The sequence below is a fragment of the Schistocerca serialis genome, chromosome 2 (assembly GCF_023864345.2).
Source record: "Schistocerca serialis cubense isolate TAMUIC-IGC-003099 chromosome 2, iqSchSeri2.2, whole genome shotgun sequence".
In the NCBI taxonomy this organism is placed as follows: Eukaryota; Metazoa; Arthropoda; class Insecta; order Orthoptera; family Acrididae; genus Schistocerca; species Schistocerca serialis.
Window position 1 is genome coordinate 745,649,270 of NC_064639.1, and position 18,169 is coordinate 745,667,438.

The 18,169-nt window shown below is 38.6% G+C and overlaps 1 protein-coding gene across 2 annotated transcripts in view; it reads left to right on the plus strand.

Annotated features, from left to right (window-relative positions):
* LOC126457950 (sodium-dependent nutrient amino acid transporter 1-like) overlaps nt 1-18,169 on the plus strand; it is a 225,461-nt gene that overhangs the window by 171,236 nt on the left and 36,056 nt on the right. For both annotated transcript variants that reach the window (XM_050094681.1, XM_050094682.1), the window contains exons 7-8: nt 10,534-10,637; nt 17,217-17,406. In XM_050094681.1, the coding sequence (XP_049950638.1) occupies nt 10,534-10,637; nt 17,217-17,406 (294 nt within the window). The remainder of the gene's footprint in view (nt 1-10,533; nt 10,638-17,216; nt 17,407-18,169) is intronic.

Sequence of the window (18,169 nt, forward strand, 5' to 3'; positions counted from 1 at the left end):
AAATCGGTGCCAACCGATTGAAGTAATCATTACTTTTAAAGGCGCTACAGTCTGGAACCGCGTGACCGCTACGGTCGCAGGTTCGAATCCTGCCTCGGGCATGGACGTGTGTGATGTCCTTAGGTTAGTTCGGTTTAAGTAGTTCTAAGTTCTAGGGGACTGATGACCTTAGCAGTTAAGTCCCATAGTGCTCAGAGCCATTTGAACCATTTTTAATCGTTACTTAGTCATCTATTGTTATGCGTAAAACAGTATTTGTATCCCAGTCCCTGAACATCCCACTCACATGTCCCTTTTCTAAAACAGTTCTAAACATTCCCATGGCAAATGTACTATGGGATGGCACACAAGAGGAAGGCATGAATTATTTGCATTTTCTAAATTAATTAATTCATTTACAAGATACCACTCCACCATCTTGTTATCTTCCCTTGCACTGGCTAATACGGTAGCTGAAACGCGACGACTCTAGATATGGTCCGCTACAGCGACAACATTCTAGATGTGCCCAAAAAATTATTACAATAATAGGTTTTGGCCTTGGATATTCTTCTGTTGCTGGTAGATAATTATTTCGCAACAGAACTTAATGTGTATATAAATACAAAAGTCGGAGATTAGAGTCAGCTAACCAAAAAAATAACTGTTAGGCTGAATATATTTTATTTCACTCAACCACAGAGTTTCTTGTGGTTAAGTGTTGCACTCACACTGTCAAAACTGACAGTGCTTCAAACTAATGTGATTACGAAGTGTTGCCTTTGCTCCCTACACCATCTACATGGTTTTGTCTGTGATCTCATGTGCGTGCAGACCTTCAAATATGCTTTATTCAGCTTTCCTGTTGGTTTATGTTCTGATCCCACGCCCTCTCTTCTCTTCCTATCTGTCTGTCTGTTTCCTCCATGCTAGATTTTCACAGCTCATCTCTGCCAAGTCATTCTCATGTGACATTACTATTGTTTCATACAGTTCACACATGATTCTATTGTTGTATGTTTGTTGAAATGTTATTCTGCCCACTTTATTCTCCTCACAAAACTGTCTGCATCCTTCCATGGTCTCCTTCTAGATACTGAAATCTTTGCTTCATCTCTATCAATCTTGTCGGTATAGCATGACTTTCTGAGCAGCTTTTGAGAATATGCAGACACATTTCCACCACTGTACCCTGGACCCCATGTAAACTCCATCACTTTATTAGCATGTATTTCAAGTGATCAGAATTTCTCATCAAATTTATGAATAAACTCTTTTGAGGGTTTGGCATTGGTTTTGTAAGTTGTATGCCCAGTCTGACTATCCTCTTTCATCAATCTGCAGACTGCATCTATTTTCTTCATTTCATTCCAAGCTGTTCATATATTTCTCCATAGCTTGTCCATAAATTCTGCAGGTTGTACGGACATCCATTTTCTAAATTCTAAATTGTTTTACTTGGCTTTCTCAAAATACCACTCGAAATTCTCATACTGAAATTCCCCACATGATAACATTTCTGAGTCTTGCTAGTATTTGCTGACCTATCTTACTTATTTCCTGTTCTACAACAGTGGTTCCTGTAATTTGTTTACCTTCCTCCTGGTTTCTTCATATTTTTCAGTTCCTCCCTCACACTACTCTCCACCGATCTAGCTTGTTCAATAGCCTTTGTTTGCGCCTCTTCTAAATATACACCATTCCTTTCTCAGATGGATTTTCTGCTGTTCATTTACACTCTGACTTTTCTTGTCATATTCCTTTTGTACAGTTTTAGGCTCATATTTTAGACCCAATGCCACTTCAGCAATAGCACTGTCAAGTTTAGTCTGGCCTGCAGCAATCTTATGTTCAATTCGGCTTTTGTTTGCTTGCATTTCTGCTTCTACTTTGTCTTGCCCTGCGTTCATTTCAGCTTCTAGTTTACTCTATCATGCCTGTACTTTAATTTTCAACTCAGCCTAGACAACTTCTATTTTAGTTTCTAACGTAACCAACTCCTCTTATTTACTTTGACCTGATTTCACATCGCTCACTTCTGTTTACAGTTCTGTACTATACAAAACAAATACAAAAGCACAAAATTGATATTCATTTACCATGATGGACCAGCCCTTAGTGTAATATCTGTAACAGCTGATTGTACTTTCATTTGGAAGTGTCAGTAGTCCTCTTCTCTTCTTTTGCAGTGCTGTTTTGAGTCACCTGTTCAGTCATTTCACCAACAGCAGCCATTTTGATGACTTTTAATTTAAGTTGTACCATGGTAAGCATAAACTGTCCCCTAATCAGTACGCATTACTTGAAGGCTGCTGAACTGGTCAGAAATGGACACTGTTAGCCATGATATTGGCAGTCACCAAATAAAAAGGTGTGTGTGTGTGTGTGTGTGTGTGTGTGTGTGTGTGTGTGTGTGCGTGTGTATGCGTGCTCGCACATGCGTGTGTGTGCCACTGAATCTTGTTTGAATGACTTTTGAACATCTGCTCTCAATAACATTGCTATGCCCTTTGCTTGCAACAGTTTCACCAAAATAATTCAGCACTAGACTAAAGCCTCTGTTGAACCTATATGCTGCTAGCCTCACACCTTCTCTTGTTTAAGAGAGGTGACAGAACACATGTGTGCAGACATAAACACTCACATAAAAACAGTTCAAATATGAAATGGCAATGATCTTTAAATAATTAATTGGATAGAGAAGTTGTCTTCTCTGTTTTTAATCAAATTGCTGTGTGTCAGTATATTTAGTGTATCTTTTACAGTAGAGACATATGAACATATAAATGAATGTGAATTATTATGAAATCAGTGATCTGTGCATAATATGTTAATGAGAACGAGGCTTGCAATGTGAACTGTCTGTTAACTAAATGGCTATGTTTTTCTTGAGTGATAATACGAAGTACAAAATTACTATGAATTATTAAAATTACTGGAACACTTCAGTGAAAAATTAAAAATTGGTAGGAAACTGCAATCTGAATTACCTATTACATGGATCAAAGAATAGCAAGTGGATCTAATTATGAAACTATTTGGAAATTAAAATAATAGATAACAAGATGGTGGTGCACCATGTTGTCAGTTAATTAATTTATTTAGAAAATCCAGTTATTCTTGCATAACTCCTGTGCACCATCCTTTCATACATCTCTCACTGTTGGACTTCTGGAATTATTTGAGAAAAAGACCACGCCGCATAGAAACTGGAATTGGACATTTAAATCTCACAACGTCTGCTCCACAGCAGTTTTACAGTGGCCCGACCTATTGTTTAATATCTCGCAATTCGAGTTCACCATCTACAGCTGCCCTAAGAGAAGCAGACTGCTGCCCCTCCCGTCTAATTGCTTCAAAGGCTGCTTGCCAAGAAGCGCCGAGGCCAAAGCCCATATCTCGATTAATAAGATACGTCGACATTCGTACCTCGATTGTCTCCTTAATAACACTATCCTAGAAACAATTAGGTGAGCAGATGACAGGCGTCTTTTTGAAATAGAAATCCCTTAATCTGTCCATGACCACAGCAGATTTATCTTCCTGCCCCAATTTTATGTTGCGTACGTGTTGAGTGTTGTGCGTGGATATACAGCGCTCTGTTTGTCCGACGTAAGATTTTCCACTTTCGCCCGGAATGTGAGACACCTGGTGGCGAAGTCCAAAGATACTTGTCACGCTGCCCACGGGGTCAATATATGGGCTGAACACTGTTTTATAGACAACAATGGGTGCTTAAGCTACAGTTATTTCAATAGTATGGTGTCAATTTTAAATTCTCACTTTCCAGATAACATGCAGTTTGACCCTCACAGTAGCTAGTTCTGCAACGGATAGTCCATTTACAGCCCAAATTCTCTCAATACGAGAGATTGCTGAACAGTCATAGTACTGTCTGAATTACTATTGTTGTTCACAGTCTCTCCTCAACCAAAATAAAAATGTTCATTGTTTCATACAGTGTCTTGATGAAGTCACAGTATACTTGCATTCTGTGAAGATGACTGATTCTTTCTCATACTATTGATGCTTGATTCATCTGTTCTTCTGTGTCAATCCTCCACTGAATTATTGCTTTGAACCTTCATTCTTGTTATCTTCTTGATTTTCTTCTCCTCTCGTCATTCCTCTCCTGTTTTAAAGATCTCGAAAAATGGGTTTCATCTCAAAACTTCTGCATACTTCTCAAAATGTCTGTGTTCTTATCCTCTCTCCATAAATAAACTACTTCCTGTGGCTCATTACAATATTTCTTTCCTCTACATAAAATCTTCTCACTTTCACAACAGAGGAAATACCTACCTTTCCTACTACTCCTTTCTTTAATTAAACAACACCTCATCCATCTGTCATTAAAGCACCAAGCCTCAGCACCAACTAACTTCTTCATTTGTCACTTCCTCCTGTACCAAATTTTTCATACATGATTTTCCTGCCGGGCCAAAATACTGTATTTTACCCAGGGTGTTCATTTTAACTGAAGACATTGAAATATCTTGAAAGTTGTATATTGGTTCGAAAAAAGTTATAATTCCAATTTGTTTATCTCAGAGGGTTCCATCCAGTGATACCATATTTGACCCCTCAACCCAGCCCATGTCTGGGTGGCAGGGGGCAACTTTGAAATTTTCAATTGAACCTCAATTTTTTTAATTGTAGATTATGAGTCTATGGCTAAATCTACTTAATTTTCATCTGAATTATCTTCTATGTTTCACCACAGATGGCACTGTAATTGGAGAAATAGTAATGAGTACACAACTGTAATTTGCAAGAAGCTACTCATTGTCCCTTGACTATCCAATGACAGACGGATCCCCACCTCCATGCTGTGAGGGTAGGCCAGTGTTTCATAACTTCTAATTGGAAACCCCATTCACAACGTTGTACTCCTCCAGTACATCAAACAGGGGACTACTCAATGTGCCATTGTGGCCGTGGTTACTCTACTTTTCTATTAGAGTAAGTGTTCAAATGTAGTATTGCCAGCTTCATTATGTTTAGTGATCTTTTTTTCAAATGATTGTACACTGGACAGAAGCCTATCTGCAGGAATATCAGCTCAGGCATTTCTGATTCACCTGGGCCATGTCCTCACAGTCTGTTGGAACTTGCTGGTACACCTAAGGATCTTTTAAATATCCCCACAGGAAGAAATCTAGCGGCATCAAATCCAGTAACCTTGTGGGCCAATTAATAAGGTCACCGCTACTGACATACTGACCAGCGTAAACACAGTCTAATACGTCCTGTGCTTCAGCTAAGTAATGCGCTTGGCAACCATCATGCTGAAACCACATAGGTTGTTGAACATCTAGTTCCTTTTCCACAAACGTCCTATATTTGTGTCCATTCAACATGCCACTGAGGAAAGATGGACCAATGAGTTTGTTCCCCATGATGCCACACCACATGTTAACGAACCAATGACTTTGATGGTCAACTTGCCATAACCAGCAGCGACTGTCTACCCTCCAGTAATGCATGTTATGCCAGATAGTGCTATCATAGCTAGCAAATGTAGTGTCATTGTAAAATAGTACATTGACAAGGAACGTGGGGCTCATTTGCATTTGTTGATGTGCCCATTCACAAACCACTACCCAGTTATGGAAACTGGTACCATGAAGTTCTTGATGCAGTGGCACATGGTGTGGATGATACTTACGACGATGCAGTATTGTGATAATACTACCTATTGACATATTGGAATCATTGTGTAATTGACAGACACTTATCCATGGGTTATGGTGGACTGCCACTAGTACACCTGTCATTAGCTTCTCCTGTGACACGTTTTCTTTGTTTCCTTTTCCTGGTCTGTACAATGCCATCAGACATAAAGGGATTCAACAAATGAGAGTGACCTTTTTCTGGAAGATGCTTGGTGTACAAGGCAACAGCAGCCTCTGCATTTCTCCTACATTCCCCGTAAATCAGGATCATTTCAATTTTTTCTTCTGTGTTTGCAACATTTGTTATCCACTTGCACATCTGTTCTCCAAATGAGAGGTAGGTGTGCATGCAATAAATGCTGCATTATATAAAATTATAAACAGCTGACCAGTTGCAATGGATAAAGAATTCTTTAGCTAGGTTTCAACAAATTTAAATTTGTCTTCTTCAGAAGGTGGCAATTTTACATTAGTATGGACTGATGTATCATCACCGTTTTTACAAATGTCTGCATAGACCCATTTGTCAAAATTAAAATATAGCCCTAAAAATAGGGTTTGTCACGTAAATGTAAATTAGTACATGGATGTTGCAGAGAACCCTATTTTTAGGGCTATATTTTAATTTTGACAAATGGATCTATGCAGACATTTGTAAAAACGGCGATGATACATCACTCCATACTAATGTAAAATTGCCACCTTCTGAAGAAGACAAATTTAAATTTGTTGAAACCTAGGTAAAGAATTCTTTATCCATTGCAACTGGTCGGCTGTTTATAATTTTATTACGTGGAACCGTTGCTGTTGTGCAGCTATGTTTAAAATACTGAAATGCTGCATTAGTAACATAATGTTTAGAGCCACTATCTCTTCTGTGGCTGCACAATACAAGAGCTCCTGTTGCAGTGCACTGCTTGTTATGGTATATCATAGTTCACAGTGACATGTAGAGTAGTCCCCTGTTCAATATCTCAGAAGAATACAATGTTATGAATGGGGTTTCAAATTAGGATTAATGAAATACTGGCCTGTCCTACCCTCACAGCATGGAGATGGGGTCCCATGTGCCATTGGATATTCAAGGGTTGTCGAGTACCATGTCATAAATTGGTCATAAATTATGATTTTGTATGCACTTGTGTTACTCTGATTATAGCACCATCTGTGGCAAAATAAAGAAATAATTCAGCCAAAACATATGCACATTTTGCAGTAAAATCATAATATGCAATAAAAAATGGGGGTTTCCATTGGTGATTTCAAAGTTGTTCCCTGCCACCCACCCACAGGTTGGGGTGGGGAGTTGAGTGTGATATTATTGGATGTCCCCCTCTGAGACAAAAAAATTGGAATCATAACTTTTTTTGACCTGATTTGTAGTTTTCAACATATTTCAGTGTCTTCAATGAAAATGAACACCATGTATATAAATTACATACCAGTACTGTCGAAGTTAAATGGAACAAAACAGTGTATTTATAGAAAACACTAAATTTCTCACACTTAAATAAGAAAATTAATGGTTATATATAAAAACAAAGATGAGGTGACTTACCGAACGAAAGCGCTGGCAGGTCGATAGACACACAAGCAAACACAAACATACACACAAAATTCTAGCTTTCGCAACCAATGGTTGCCTCATCAGGAAAGAGGGAAGGAGAGGGAAAGATGAAAGGATGTGGGTTTTAAGGGAGAGGGTAAGGAGTCATTCCAATCCCGGGAGCGGAAAGACTTACCTTAGTGGGAAAAAAGGACAGGTATACACTCGCACACACACACATATCCATCTACACATACAGACACATGAATATTTACAAATATCTGTAAATATGTAGTTGATCATTAAAAATATGTAGTTTTTATTGTATCAGAGAAAATTCCTGTTGTACAGGGAGAAGAGTTACTGGCCATACTGATGATTTGACAATGTGTCTTCAGTAGTCCTTCGGTAGCTCAGTCAGTGGGATACTTGGCCAATAAAGGCAAAGCTGTCAGGTTTGAATCCCAGTCCACCAAACAGTTTTTATCTGCCAGGAAGTTTCAAATGAGTGCTCCATCTGTTCCAGAGTGAAAATTCGTTGTGAAAACCATGGATTTTATTCCTCAGTGTCATGCCACATGTCCCTTATTGCTGTCATTGGTTTCCAAAAGTTCCTCTCCTTGCTCATTCTATGGAGAATTTCCTCATTTCTTATCTCTTTTACCTAAATTACAACATCCTTCCATTGCACTGCATCTCCAGTTCTTCAGTCCTCCTCTTTCTGGCTTTCATAAGCTATGATTAGATACTGAAACAAAGATGGTTGTATCATTCTTACCTGTGTTGACATGGAGTAACATCTTTCTTCAGCTGATGCCCTTGTGTGAGGTTACTTCTAAAACACCAGATTTCCTTTACTCATTGTGCCATTTACTTCATACTTTTGACATGCAGTACACCTATTCTTTTGTGCCACAAAGATGTCCCAGACTATTGTGTATGGAACTCCTTCTGTTGCAAATACACGATCTCATTAAAAGTATCCAGTCATGAATTAGTGGACATTAATATGGGTTATGTCCACCCTTCACCTTTAGCAGAGCTTCAACTCTGCTGTGACACTGTGGAGGAACAGTAGCCCATCCTCCATCTGGAGCCGAAACCGGAGAAGGTGTTGATCTTGGATGCTTCGGTCTGGAGCAAGTCGATGTTCTAATACATCCCATGGGTGTTCCATTGGGTTCATGTCAGGACATTGGCAAGCCAGTCGATTTCTGGGTGTTATTATCCACAAATCATTGCCTTTATGACAGGATGCATTGTCATGCTGGTATAGACAATTGTTCCTCTACAGCACAGTACGTAATGCTGTATAGAATATGTTCATGTCCTTGCATTTAACCTTTTCTTAAGTGCAATAAGATGGCCACACACTAAGCATGAAAATCACCCCCACACCTAACACCACCTCCTCCATACATTGTTGTTGGCACTGCAAATGATGGCAGATGACATTCTCCAGATGTTTGTCAATCCCAAACCCTTCTTTTGGATCGCATCAGCATGTAGCATGACTTGTCATTCCAAATCACTCATTTCAAGTCATGCACTGTTCAGTGGCATTGCTCTTTACACCACTTTAAGCATCTGGCTACAGAAATTTGTGGCTATAATGAGTTGTTCGACCATTGTACACCATCCTTTCTAACTCCCCATGCACGGTCATTGTGTAAGTTGGCTGCTGATAGCACTTTGGAACCTACAAGTGATTCCTGTCACTGATTTCATGCAGTTTTTTACAACCCCCTCTGTAATGTTCAACAGTACATATCTGTCAGTACATAAGTTCTACCTGTCCTTGGTTTCCTTGTGGTTGTTCCTTCATATTTCCACTTCACAATGACATTACCAATAGCTTTAGAAGGGTTGAAATGTCATGATGGATTTGTTACTCAGGTGATATCCAATGACTAGTCCATGTTTGAAGTTACAGAGCTCTCCTGACAGACCTATTCTGCTGTTACTCTTTCTCTGTTGACAATACAATACTCCCAGCCTCCTTTAATACTGGTGAATTCACTTCTCATGCTATGTAGCAGCCAATTCTGCATTACATAGGAGTGTCCTTATACTTTTGATCAGATAGTTTATATTGAACAAGGCTCATATCATTGGGTGAGTTGTGGTTGGCAGGTTTGTCACAGGATTTTAAAGAGAGTGTCCACAACTAACGGTTACACTGTGCCTTTCAATCAGTATGCATTTATTCTTGCAAGTGCTCTGATTTGAGGCGCTATGATCAGTGCCACGTGGGAGATGACTGTTTGTGCATGTCCACAGCACATCCAAATTGTTTATTGTGTTTGAGCATCTTTCCCTGGCCATCAAATATAATGCTCTGTGACTGCTGCAAGAGCTGATTGATGGAAGGTTAGACTGTGGGCAGTCATTGGCATTTAGAAAATTATGTTTATTTGCCAGCTCTATGCATTCTGATGCTCTGGCAACCTCTGCTGGATCAATGACAACACCTTTCACCACTTTTATATCCTGCATGATACTCACACAAAACATTTGATATATGGATAAACAGTGAATCCCACAAAGCAGTGCTTGATTTGAAGTTCACAAATCCACATACATTGGTGAACATTAAATGCCATGAATTTGTGGAAATATTTAGTTAGTACAAGCTCAAATAGGGGGACAAGCTACTTCAAGTTGAAATTTCGAATGCATACTGTCTGTAGATGAAAGCCAAGCCCATTGTGAGTGCAGCACTGACAGTCCACATGATGTCCAAGTTGATGTCTAAAAGCAAGACAAAGTTATCAAGTACTACTATTGTGGCATTCATAGATGTATGTGAACTGAACATGGTCTGCTGTGTTTGCAGCTTTATTGGGACCAAGATATGTGCCTTGTGTAATTGTTAACTCTGACAAACTCTGCTAGCCTTACAGGTGGAGTGAAACACCCTTTAATACAGCTTATGATCTATTTTGGCTTTCACTGTGTGGCACAAATTTGAATGCCTCTGCTTTCAAATTGCTTCTTGTCTGGGTTATAAAACTAACACTGTTGCACGATATGTGGATCACTTTAACAGTTGTCAGTAAGTTTCAGCTTCAGTGAGAAGATTGTTTTCAGATATGCTCAAAGTAATGCTGATAATAAAAACTCTGCTACGACTGTAAACATTCCATTTTTTGTAATGTTCTTGGACAATGAAACTGCTTTCATCTAGTAGATGAATCATGTACTATTTTATTCCAGAGACACCTCAGTGGAGGACAACTACTACATGTATCTGATTGACATAATTATCCATGAATAAATAATTATTTTCAGAAAGTTAAATGTTGAGCAAACTAACAGCTTTTACTCTTACAGGTTTGGTATGAAGCAGTCACTCAAGCATTCTTTTCACTAGGAGTATCATTTGGAACAATTATCATGTATTCCTCATATAATGGCTTTAGCCATAACATTCATAGGTGAGTTCCACATATAGTTTAAATTGTCAATTTGTTATGAACTTCAGTAAACTGCCAGACAGAATACCACATAAAAGTATCCAGGCTACTGCCTCACATGTGCTACATCTTGAACTTTAAACTGAGGTACTGGAAGGATGGCAAGAACACTGCCTTAGGCCATTGTAGATTTTTTTGTTTTGTTTTTTTGTTTTGTTTTTATGTTTCTGCTGCTCAAATTTGTGATTATCAGCGTACTTACAAATACTTTACATGATGAATATGGTTAAATTATATAAAATAGAGACATGCAAAAGCTAGGTAACATCATGCTTGCTCCCTCCCATTCTTCCACATTCATGTACACAGTCATCCTCAAACACATGAAACCAAAAACTTTTAATACAGTCCTTGTTTTAAGATTTACTTTAAAAATTCTAATACAAGACTGGAACAATTTATAGTCTGGCTGATCAGTTGCATGATAATAGGGTGAGCCTGTGATTCTCTACGCACAGTGAAACAAGAAATAGCAATTCGGGTAAAACAGATTGGTTTACTCATACAGATAGTAATATGTTTAGGACTATGTGCATACAGTTATGCAGTATTGTTAAAGCACTAGAAATAACATGTCCCTGACATAAAATAATGTGTACTTTTGAAAGTTGCATTCATCATATTCCAATTTCAGTAAACTAGATTTTACGTATTACACTCTGGCACAAGAGTTATTTACATATTTTGTTCTGCAATGTGCATTACTATAGAGCAGCAGTGAGGACAGAGATGTTTAGCTTTACAATGTTTATAAAGCACACAAAACTATTTAGGGTGCTAAGCAAAACACTTGGACAACTAGAACACACCTAAAAGTTTCATGGCTATTTGTTTGAGTTCAGTTTGTAAGCAATAAAACTAGAGTTCTTCCTTAGAAAATATTGTGGGATTCTGGAAACTGTTTTAATCAGTCAAACATGCCTCCATTATGACTTGTCTTTGTTTCCTGAGTGGAGCTTCAACCACCATCTTCAAAATAACCTTGAAATTATTGCATGTTCCCCAGTTCCCTAAGATTTCTCTAAAACTAAAATCTTATTTCAGAAGTTCATCCATACATATAATATTCATCATTAAATTCTGACTCAATTAAGTACCAACACCGATTCAACAAAGGGGTGTTGTGGAAACACTATGTCAGATAGTCTCAAATGACAGACTTACTGAAATGGCATTTTGCAGAATGGCCTTTCACAAGAAGTCTAATGAAGAAATTCAGAAATATTTTATATGATTTGTCTCATATCCTTTATCTCTGTTTGATGAAATCGGTATTGATGCACGAAAAACAAGAATATCTGTTTTATGATTTGTTCATTACTATTAAAGGGCCAGTTGATTTGAAAAGGCCAAGTTCATAATATTTGAAGGTCTTCTTTTACATAGAGTGGCATGGGAGAAAAGAGAAGTCTTTCCACCAATAATTATAATTATGTACAATACAATGAGAGATAGTATGACAAAGTGGAGAGGAGTACTAAATCATCTGAACAGCTGTGCAAAGGAACGAAAAGACTGTGTCAACTGTCACATTTGATGAGTAAATGTCAGTGAACATGGCAATGGCAGTATTTCTTTCAAACAGACAAAAAAAAACATCATGTCATCTCTTTATTGAGTCAAGGTCTTAGAGATGAACAGTTCACTGGTCAGCAGGCTACTGAGGATGCAGATGCTATGATTATGGCTATTGCTATTGATGTGCTCAGCACTCTGATTGCATGGTAGACAGATTGTTGTCGTAGATGAATTAAGTGAGTGTGATATAACTTCATCAGTTTTCAGAAAAGTAAAATTGAAATTACACTAACATTATAGACAAACATGAACCTACAGAACAAGTACAGGTATTCAGCAAACCCCATGGTACTGCAGGCGATGTTGATGAGGCAGGAAAAAAGTTCGTAGCTGCCTTCAGTTCTGAATATGTGATGAATCGCTAAGTATGCTGTGCTATGAATTTTTTGAAAAATATTAGAAAGAAATCATTTAATCTTGCTTCTCTTCCTCTTACTGAAGCAGCTGACTGCTTGACAGCATTCCCTGAAGACTTGTTTGCAAGTGAAAACATGGTGAAACAATCAACCGGATCCACTGCTGTAGGGCTGGAAGACCTCAGAATTGAATCTCCTGTCATTTGCCACTTATAAAGAAGCAGCACCAAAAAGCCACATTCTGCACACATTGCCTTGCTGGTTGCTTATGCGGGTAAAATGACAGTAAGTGTATTTGTATTTACAAACTATGCAAAGGTCACTGTTGTATCAATGATCAAACTGATGGACTCATTTTTAGTAGAGTTAATTTTGACATAGTTTGTTATGTCACAATGGAAGATGAAGAAAAGATAGCCCTTTATGGGATTAAATATGGAAGAAATAAAGTTACTCCAAACATTTGATAAAGAGGAATTTTGAATAAATGAAGAAAGCTGCTGTAATTTCACATTAATTTTGTTAATCTAAGCAAAAAACATTGAATGAGTTGAATACACTCTCATGACTGCATGGCTGGACGTGAGTGGGGCAACTCAACATGCAATCATACCTGGTGATGAGTCTCAAGCTCTGCAGGACTACAGCAGAGTTATATAATGTAGGTAAAATCTGCATTGCATTGTAGCTGTAGGATTTTTTGTAGTCCTATATTAGTACAGAATAAACAATATATTGTTTTTTTTATTTGTAACATAACTTATCTACTTATGACTTTAGTATCATTGAGTTTTGTCCGTTTATTTTTTGTAAGCTTATCCCTCTACACAGTACACTATAATGTTTTATATATGGCTAAAAAGTTCACTTTCAAAAGCAAAGGGAGGATCATAATTGGGTAACCAATGTCTTGGCACACTGAAGCCTGCAAGTGTAGCCAGTGAGATTGGTCACAGTTGCTCCTCAAATGTGTTCCTTGTCAACGGTATAGCATCTTTGGACTTTCTAGAAACCATATTTGGTGCTCTACAGCTTGACCCTAGGACCCTTTCTTTTAAATCCATATAGTTTACATATTGTAGAGACAAAGGGTTTTCGGTAAAAGTTGCAGTGATTAACTGAGAGAAAAACTGAAAAAAGTGAGATAATTTCAATGTGAAGTTTTGAAAATAAGATGATGGCAATGGACGTTCCATTTGGAAATTAAGTAAACTCTGATTTTCAGATTAATCGTAATGGGAGCATGCTTGAGTGATGAAATCAATTTTGAGATGTCCACCAATTTTTTGAAAGCATCCCCATTTCTATACTTAGTTTTACATTCCCGACACATTGTCCAGTTACAAGAAATGTGAAGAAAAATTGTGATTCTCTTCAGCATTTACAAGAGCATCCAGCACAGCATAAATGCAGCCCAGAAAATATTATAAGAGATATTGGAGGTAAATAAATGTTGCACTGAGAATTTGAGGTGGCACAGAAAAGCATGCCATGGCCTATCTAGTAAAAGTGAGCACTCATAAAAGCAGAAGATCCCATTACAGATTCAGGTTTAACACAAATGTTTAGTGAGCACATAGTTATCACTGTAATAGATGTTCAGCATTAATGAATCATTTTGAATACTTCAGTTGCAGCATAGTCTGTGTCGAGGGTCCAGTGTGGTGGGGATCTTGCATACTGTTTCATTTGAGATGGTGCCTAGGTGAATAATATTCGAGAAGAATTCATGCATGGTTGGGAGGGAGGGGTAAGAGTGGGGATCAAATGAGCAAGAGATGCATTATTAACCTTGTTGATATGTGAAGTCTGTGCAGACAGTGGCACTTCCTCTAAAGGTGTTGTAGGAATATCAGAACTATATTGTGCCTGCATAACAGAATTGTCATTAACAGTTGTGGTCAGTTGAAGATATTCCAGATGATGTCATGCTGCATTGAACTCTTTGGATGCTTTTTGGATTGCTCATCATATTGTTTCATTCTCTTGTTTGAGGCATAGAGAATCTAGTCGAGTCTCAAAGTACAGAAACTGGTTTTGTTGCACTTTAGGGAGTGAGTTAAGGGAGTCAAGTAGATGATGCTGATGGTCATCCACTTTGTTAAGCGATTGTGTCTTGGCTGGAGAAGCTGTAGCAAGACTGTGTTGTGCTTACTGGATTGGCTGCGGCTGATTATGCCAGTGACCTCATGACCAGTACTGTTGGACAGGCCAAATATGAGCCAGAAATGGCAGAAAATAATCAACACTGAGTATTGATTCGCTACCACCCACAATTAAAAAGTTCCATGTGACCCTTGTTCTGAACCCCAGGTTCAGAGCTGTAAACGATGACTGCTCAGTTCTTCATTCCACTGGGTTGTATAACAGAGTTGTCATGTGCTGTGACAGGAGGAGTCAGAAATGTTGCACTTATGTCAGTTGTATGAATGGCTCAGTGGATAATGGATCCATCACATTCATTGCAGATGCACAATCACATCAGACCTCCTGCAAAAATCTCTAAGTGGCGAGCATGGATGTCATGGAGAGGGACTGTGGATAGTTGGCACTAAGTGGGAATGTGGGTCAGCTGAGAAGTGTGCTGAGATAGTTTTGATAAACACTGTCTCTGGGTGGTGCAGTGGTTAACACAACTGCCTAGTAAGCAGGAGATCCTGGGTTTGAACCCCAGTCCTGCACACATTTTCACTCATCGCCTCTGATGCTGCACAATTTCATGATGCAACCAATATCAATAATCCTTTTCCTTTTCTTTCTCCCCCTTCTTCCTTCAACTAGCACAAGTGTAATAGCCAGAACTGACTGACTAGTGTTGCTGTCTTGAGTGATACACAATACAGGGCCTGCTATTGTTCATGCTGGTGAAGTCTGCATTAGTCCCTCGCTAGCTGAGATGACTTGCTTGACAATTGTGGTTCACTGCTCCTGTCATGAGCCATGCAGCTCTTTTGAGTGCGCAGGGTGAATGGCTGCTGTGTGCCACATTGCTGAACTGTGGATGATACCAGGAAAGGTGTCAGGTGGTGGCTTGGGGGTGTGTGATTGCCACTATGTTTTGTTGACACAGCTGTGTGAAGGTTGTTGTTCCGGGTGGAGGTTGTAATGTCACAGTTGGTGGTGTCAGGTACAGTTGGGCCAGTTTGCTTGTCACAGCAAGTAGTGCTCACCAAGACTCATGCTGCTGTCCATGCAGTGATGTTGTTGTCAACTAAATTGATGTATTGTCAGTGCTGGATTACCATGAGTATTCTACCGGCCAATGTAAGTCTGCAGTCCAAAAGTTCCTACTTGTTGGTAATCATGGCAAGTGGTACCTGAGATGGCACTTTGGCTGCCCACAAAGTCCAGAGCTTGTGATCAGACATTAATTGAGAGTAAAATTATGTTCATAACCAGCACCATAGTTGTGAGGAGTTTTGCTTGTTAACTGTTCATTATAAAGATCTTGTTGTAATGGCTCTTCTGGTGTACTGGAGAGGTATTGTAGGAGAGCTGATTTCACTGTAAAATATGTCACCTTGTAATGGTGAAAGGATGATGAGATTCATCCATGTGGTTGAGTAGTGCAATGCGTTTTGCCATGTCACTGTTGACATCATGTGTGGTGAAGATCCTGCCCACTATGGAGAACCAACCAGATGGCTGATTGGGGTATATCAGCGGTAGTTTGGGGTAAACACTAAATTGGTTGGATGCGACATCAATGTGTAGCTGTCGTGGTTTCCATGGAAGAATTGGTAGCGGTAACACAGTCAAAAGTCCCATATTCATACACACTGTGATTGATAACATGAGCTGACTGTGAGTCTGCATGGATGGCTGTGTAAGCATTAGGTCAAAAATTCATTAGCATGGGGTAGTAGAGGTTCAGAATTGACCACTTCCAAAATGGAGGTGGCAGCAGCAAAGTCAGTCATAGGATGCCATTCTTCAGCATCATTGGCAGGTGTCAATGAACTGCATTGGTAAGTATCACTGTCACTTTTAAAGTGACAAACAGTTGGCTGTGGAGCCCTGTATGCTGCAGCACTGCACTCGTTTGCATAATTCATGAATTGCAACACACTATGGTTCCATTTTCTTTGCATAGTATTTGGATGAATATGTATATACCATAATTCATGATCGTTCTGGGTCACCAATGTAGATGCATACAGTAGAGGTATGGCATGGAACTTATACAACACAATGCGGTATGTAAATACACTACATTATACATAATTAATACATGATGAGAAAAGCATGTTTGCTCTGGAACCATAGAAAGCTCTGTTGCTGCGTAAATTACACCAAGGATTGTCTGTCATGAAGCAGGGTTGATAGTCAGCAGGGTTACATAACATGGCATCCCCACAGTAAGAATCACCGTGTGACTCTGGCTGCTGCCCTCTTTATGTACATTCATTATTGTCTTGTAGTCCTTCTTAGGCAATTACCTAAGGTAGCTCACAGGGATACTTTGCAAGCAATCTCCTTTATAAACTGATCATATTTTCCTATAAACTGGCATATTGTATATAGAATGTACAACAGTATTAACTATTAATCTTTCATATTTTATACAAAATTGTCAGTTAGCAAACATGTTTTTAATTCATTTCAGGGATGCAATAATTGTAACAACAATGGACACCTTCACAAGTCTCCTAGCAGGTTGCACAATTTTTGCAATACTTGGAAATTTGAAATATGAAACAAATGCATCTGATATTGATGCAGTCGCAAAAAAGGGGGCAGAACTTGCCTTTGTGTCTTACCCAGAAGCTATTGCTAAGTTTGATTTTGTTCCCCAGGTAAGAATAGCCAGTTATAAATAGTTGATTTATGGTAATACAAAGAAATACATATCATATCAAGTTATCTATAACAAAGTAGTTGTCAAGTTGAAACACATTAATAAAGCAGAAGTTCAGCAACCTAAACAGTAAAGCAAACTACCAATTTTCACATATGCCCAGTCTATAAAGTTTATTGATTTAACTGTACATTCAGTCAGCCATCAAAGAATCTATCATGAAAGAAAACCTTCAATGATCTGAAATGCCTTGAGGTACATATGCCTAAGATTTTGTTTCTGTGCTCTGTAACAACAACAGTTTACACTATTAGTACACCTACAGTATAGTGTAGGACTCCTCTCTAAAGGACCCTACAATTGTAGAAGAGTTGTGGAGACATTCTATAACACCTTCACTATTTGCTGTCATTCATTATCCTGCTGGAAAATGATCTCTAAAAGCTATCGAATGAGTATTACTTGAGGTTCCTGAAAATCATGCACATGACACGCACTACCACTGTCCCTAATGTTATACTAAGTTTACCAGTGTGTCATATACAGTAAAACAAACATCAAGTTGGGATTAAATGTCACCCAGCAGTAAACACAGACTTCCATACTTGTACATGGGTATCAGTGCAGAACAAACATAACGTTAATTCTCTCCATGAAACAAACTAAGTCCCTTTGGCAGTATAGTAGAGTACAGTTTCACAATGTCATTTAACAAAAGGTAAAGTAAAATAGCGCTTTCATCTCTGGTACTGCCTTGTATA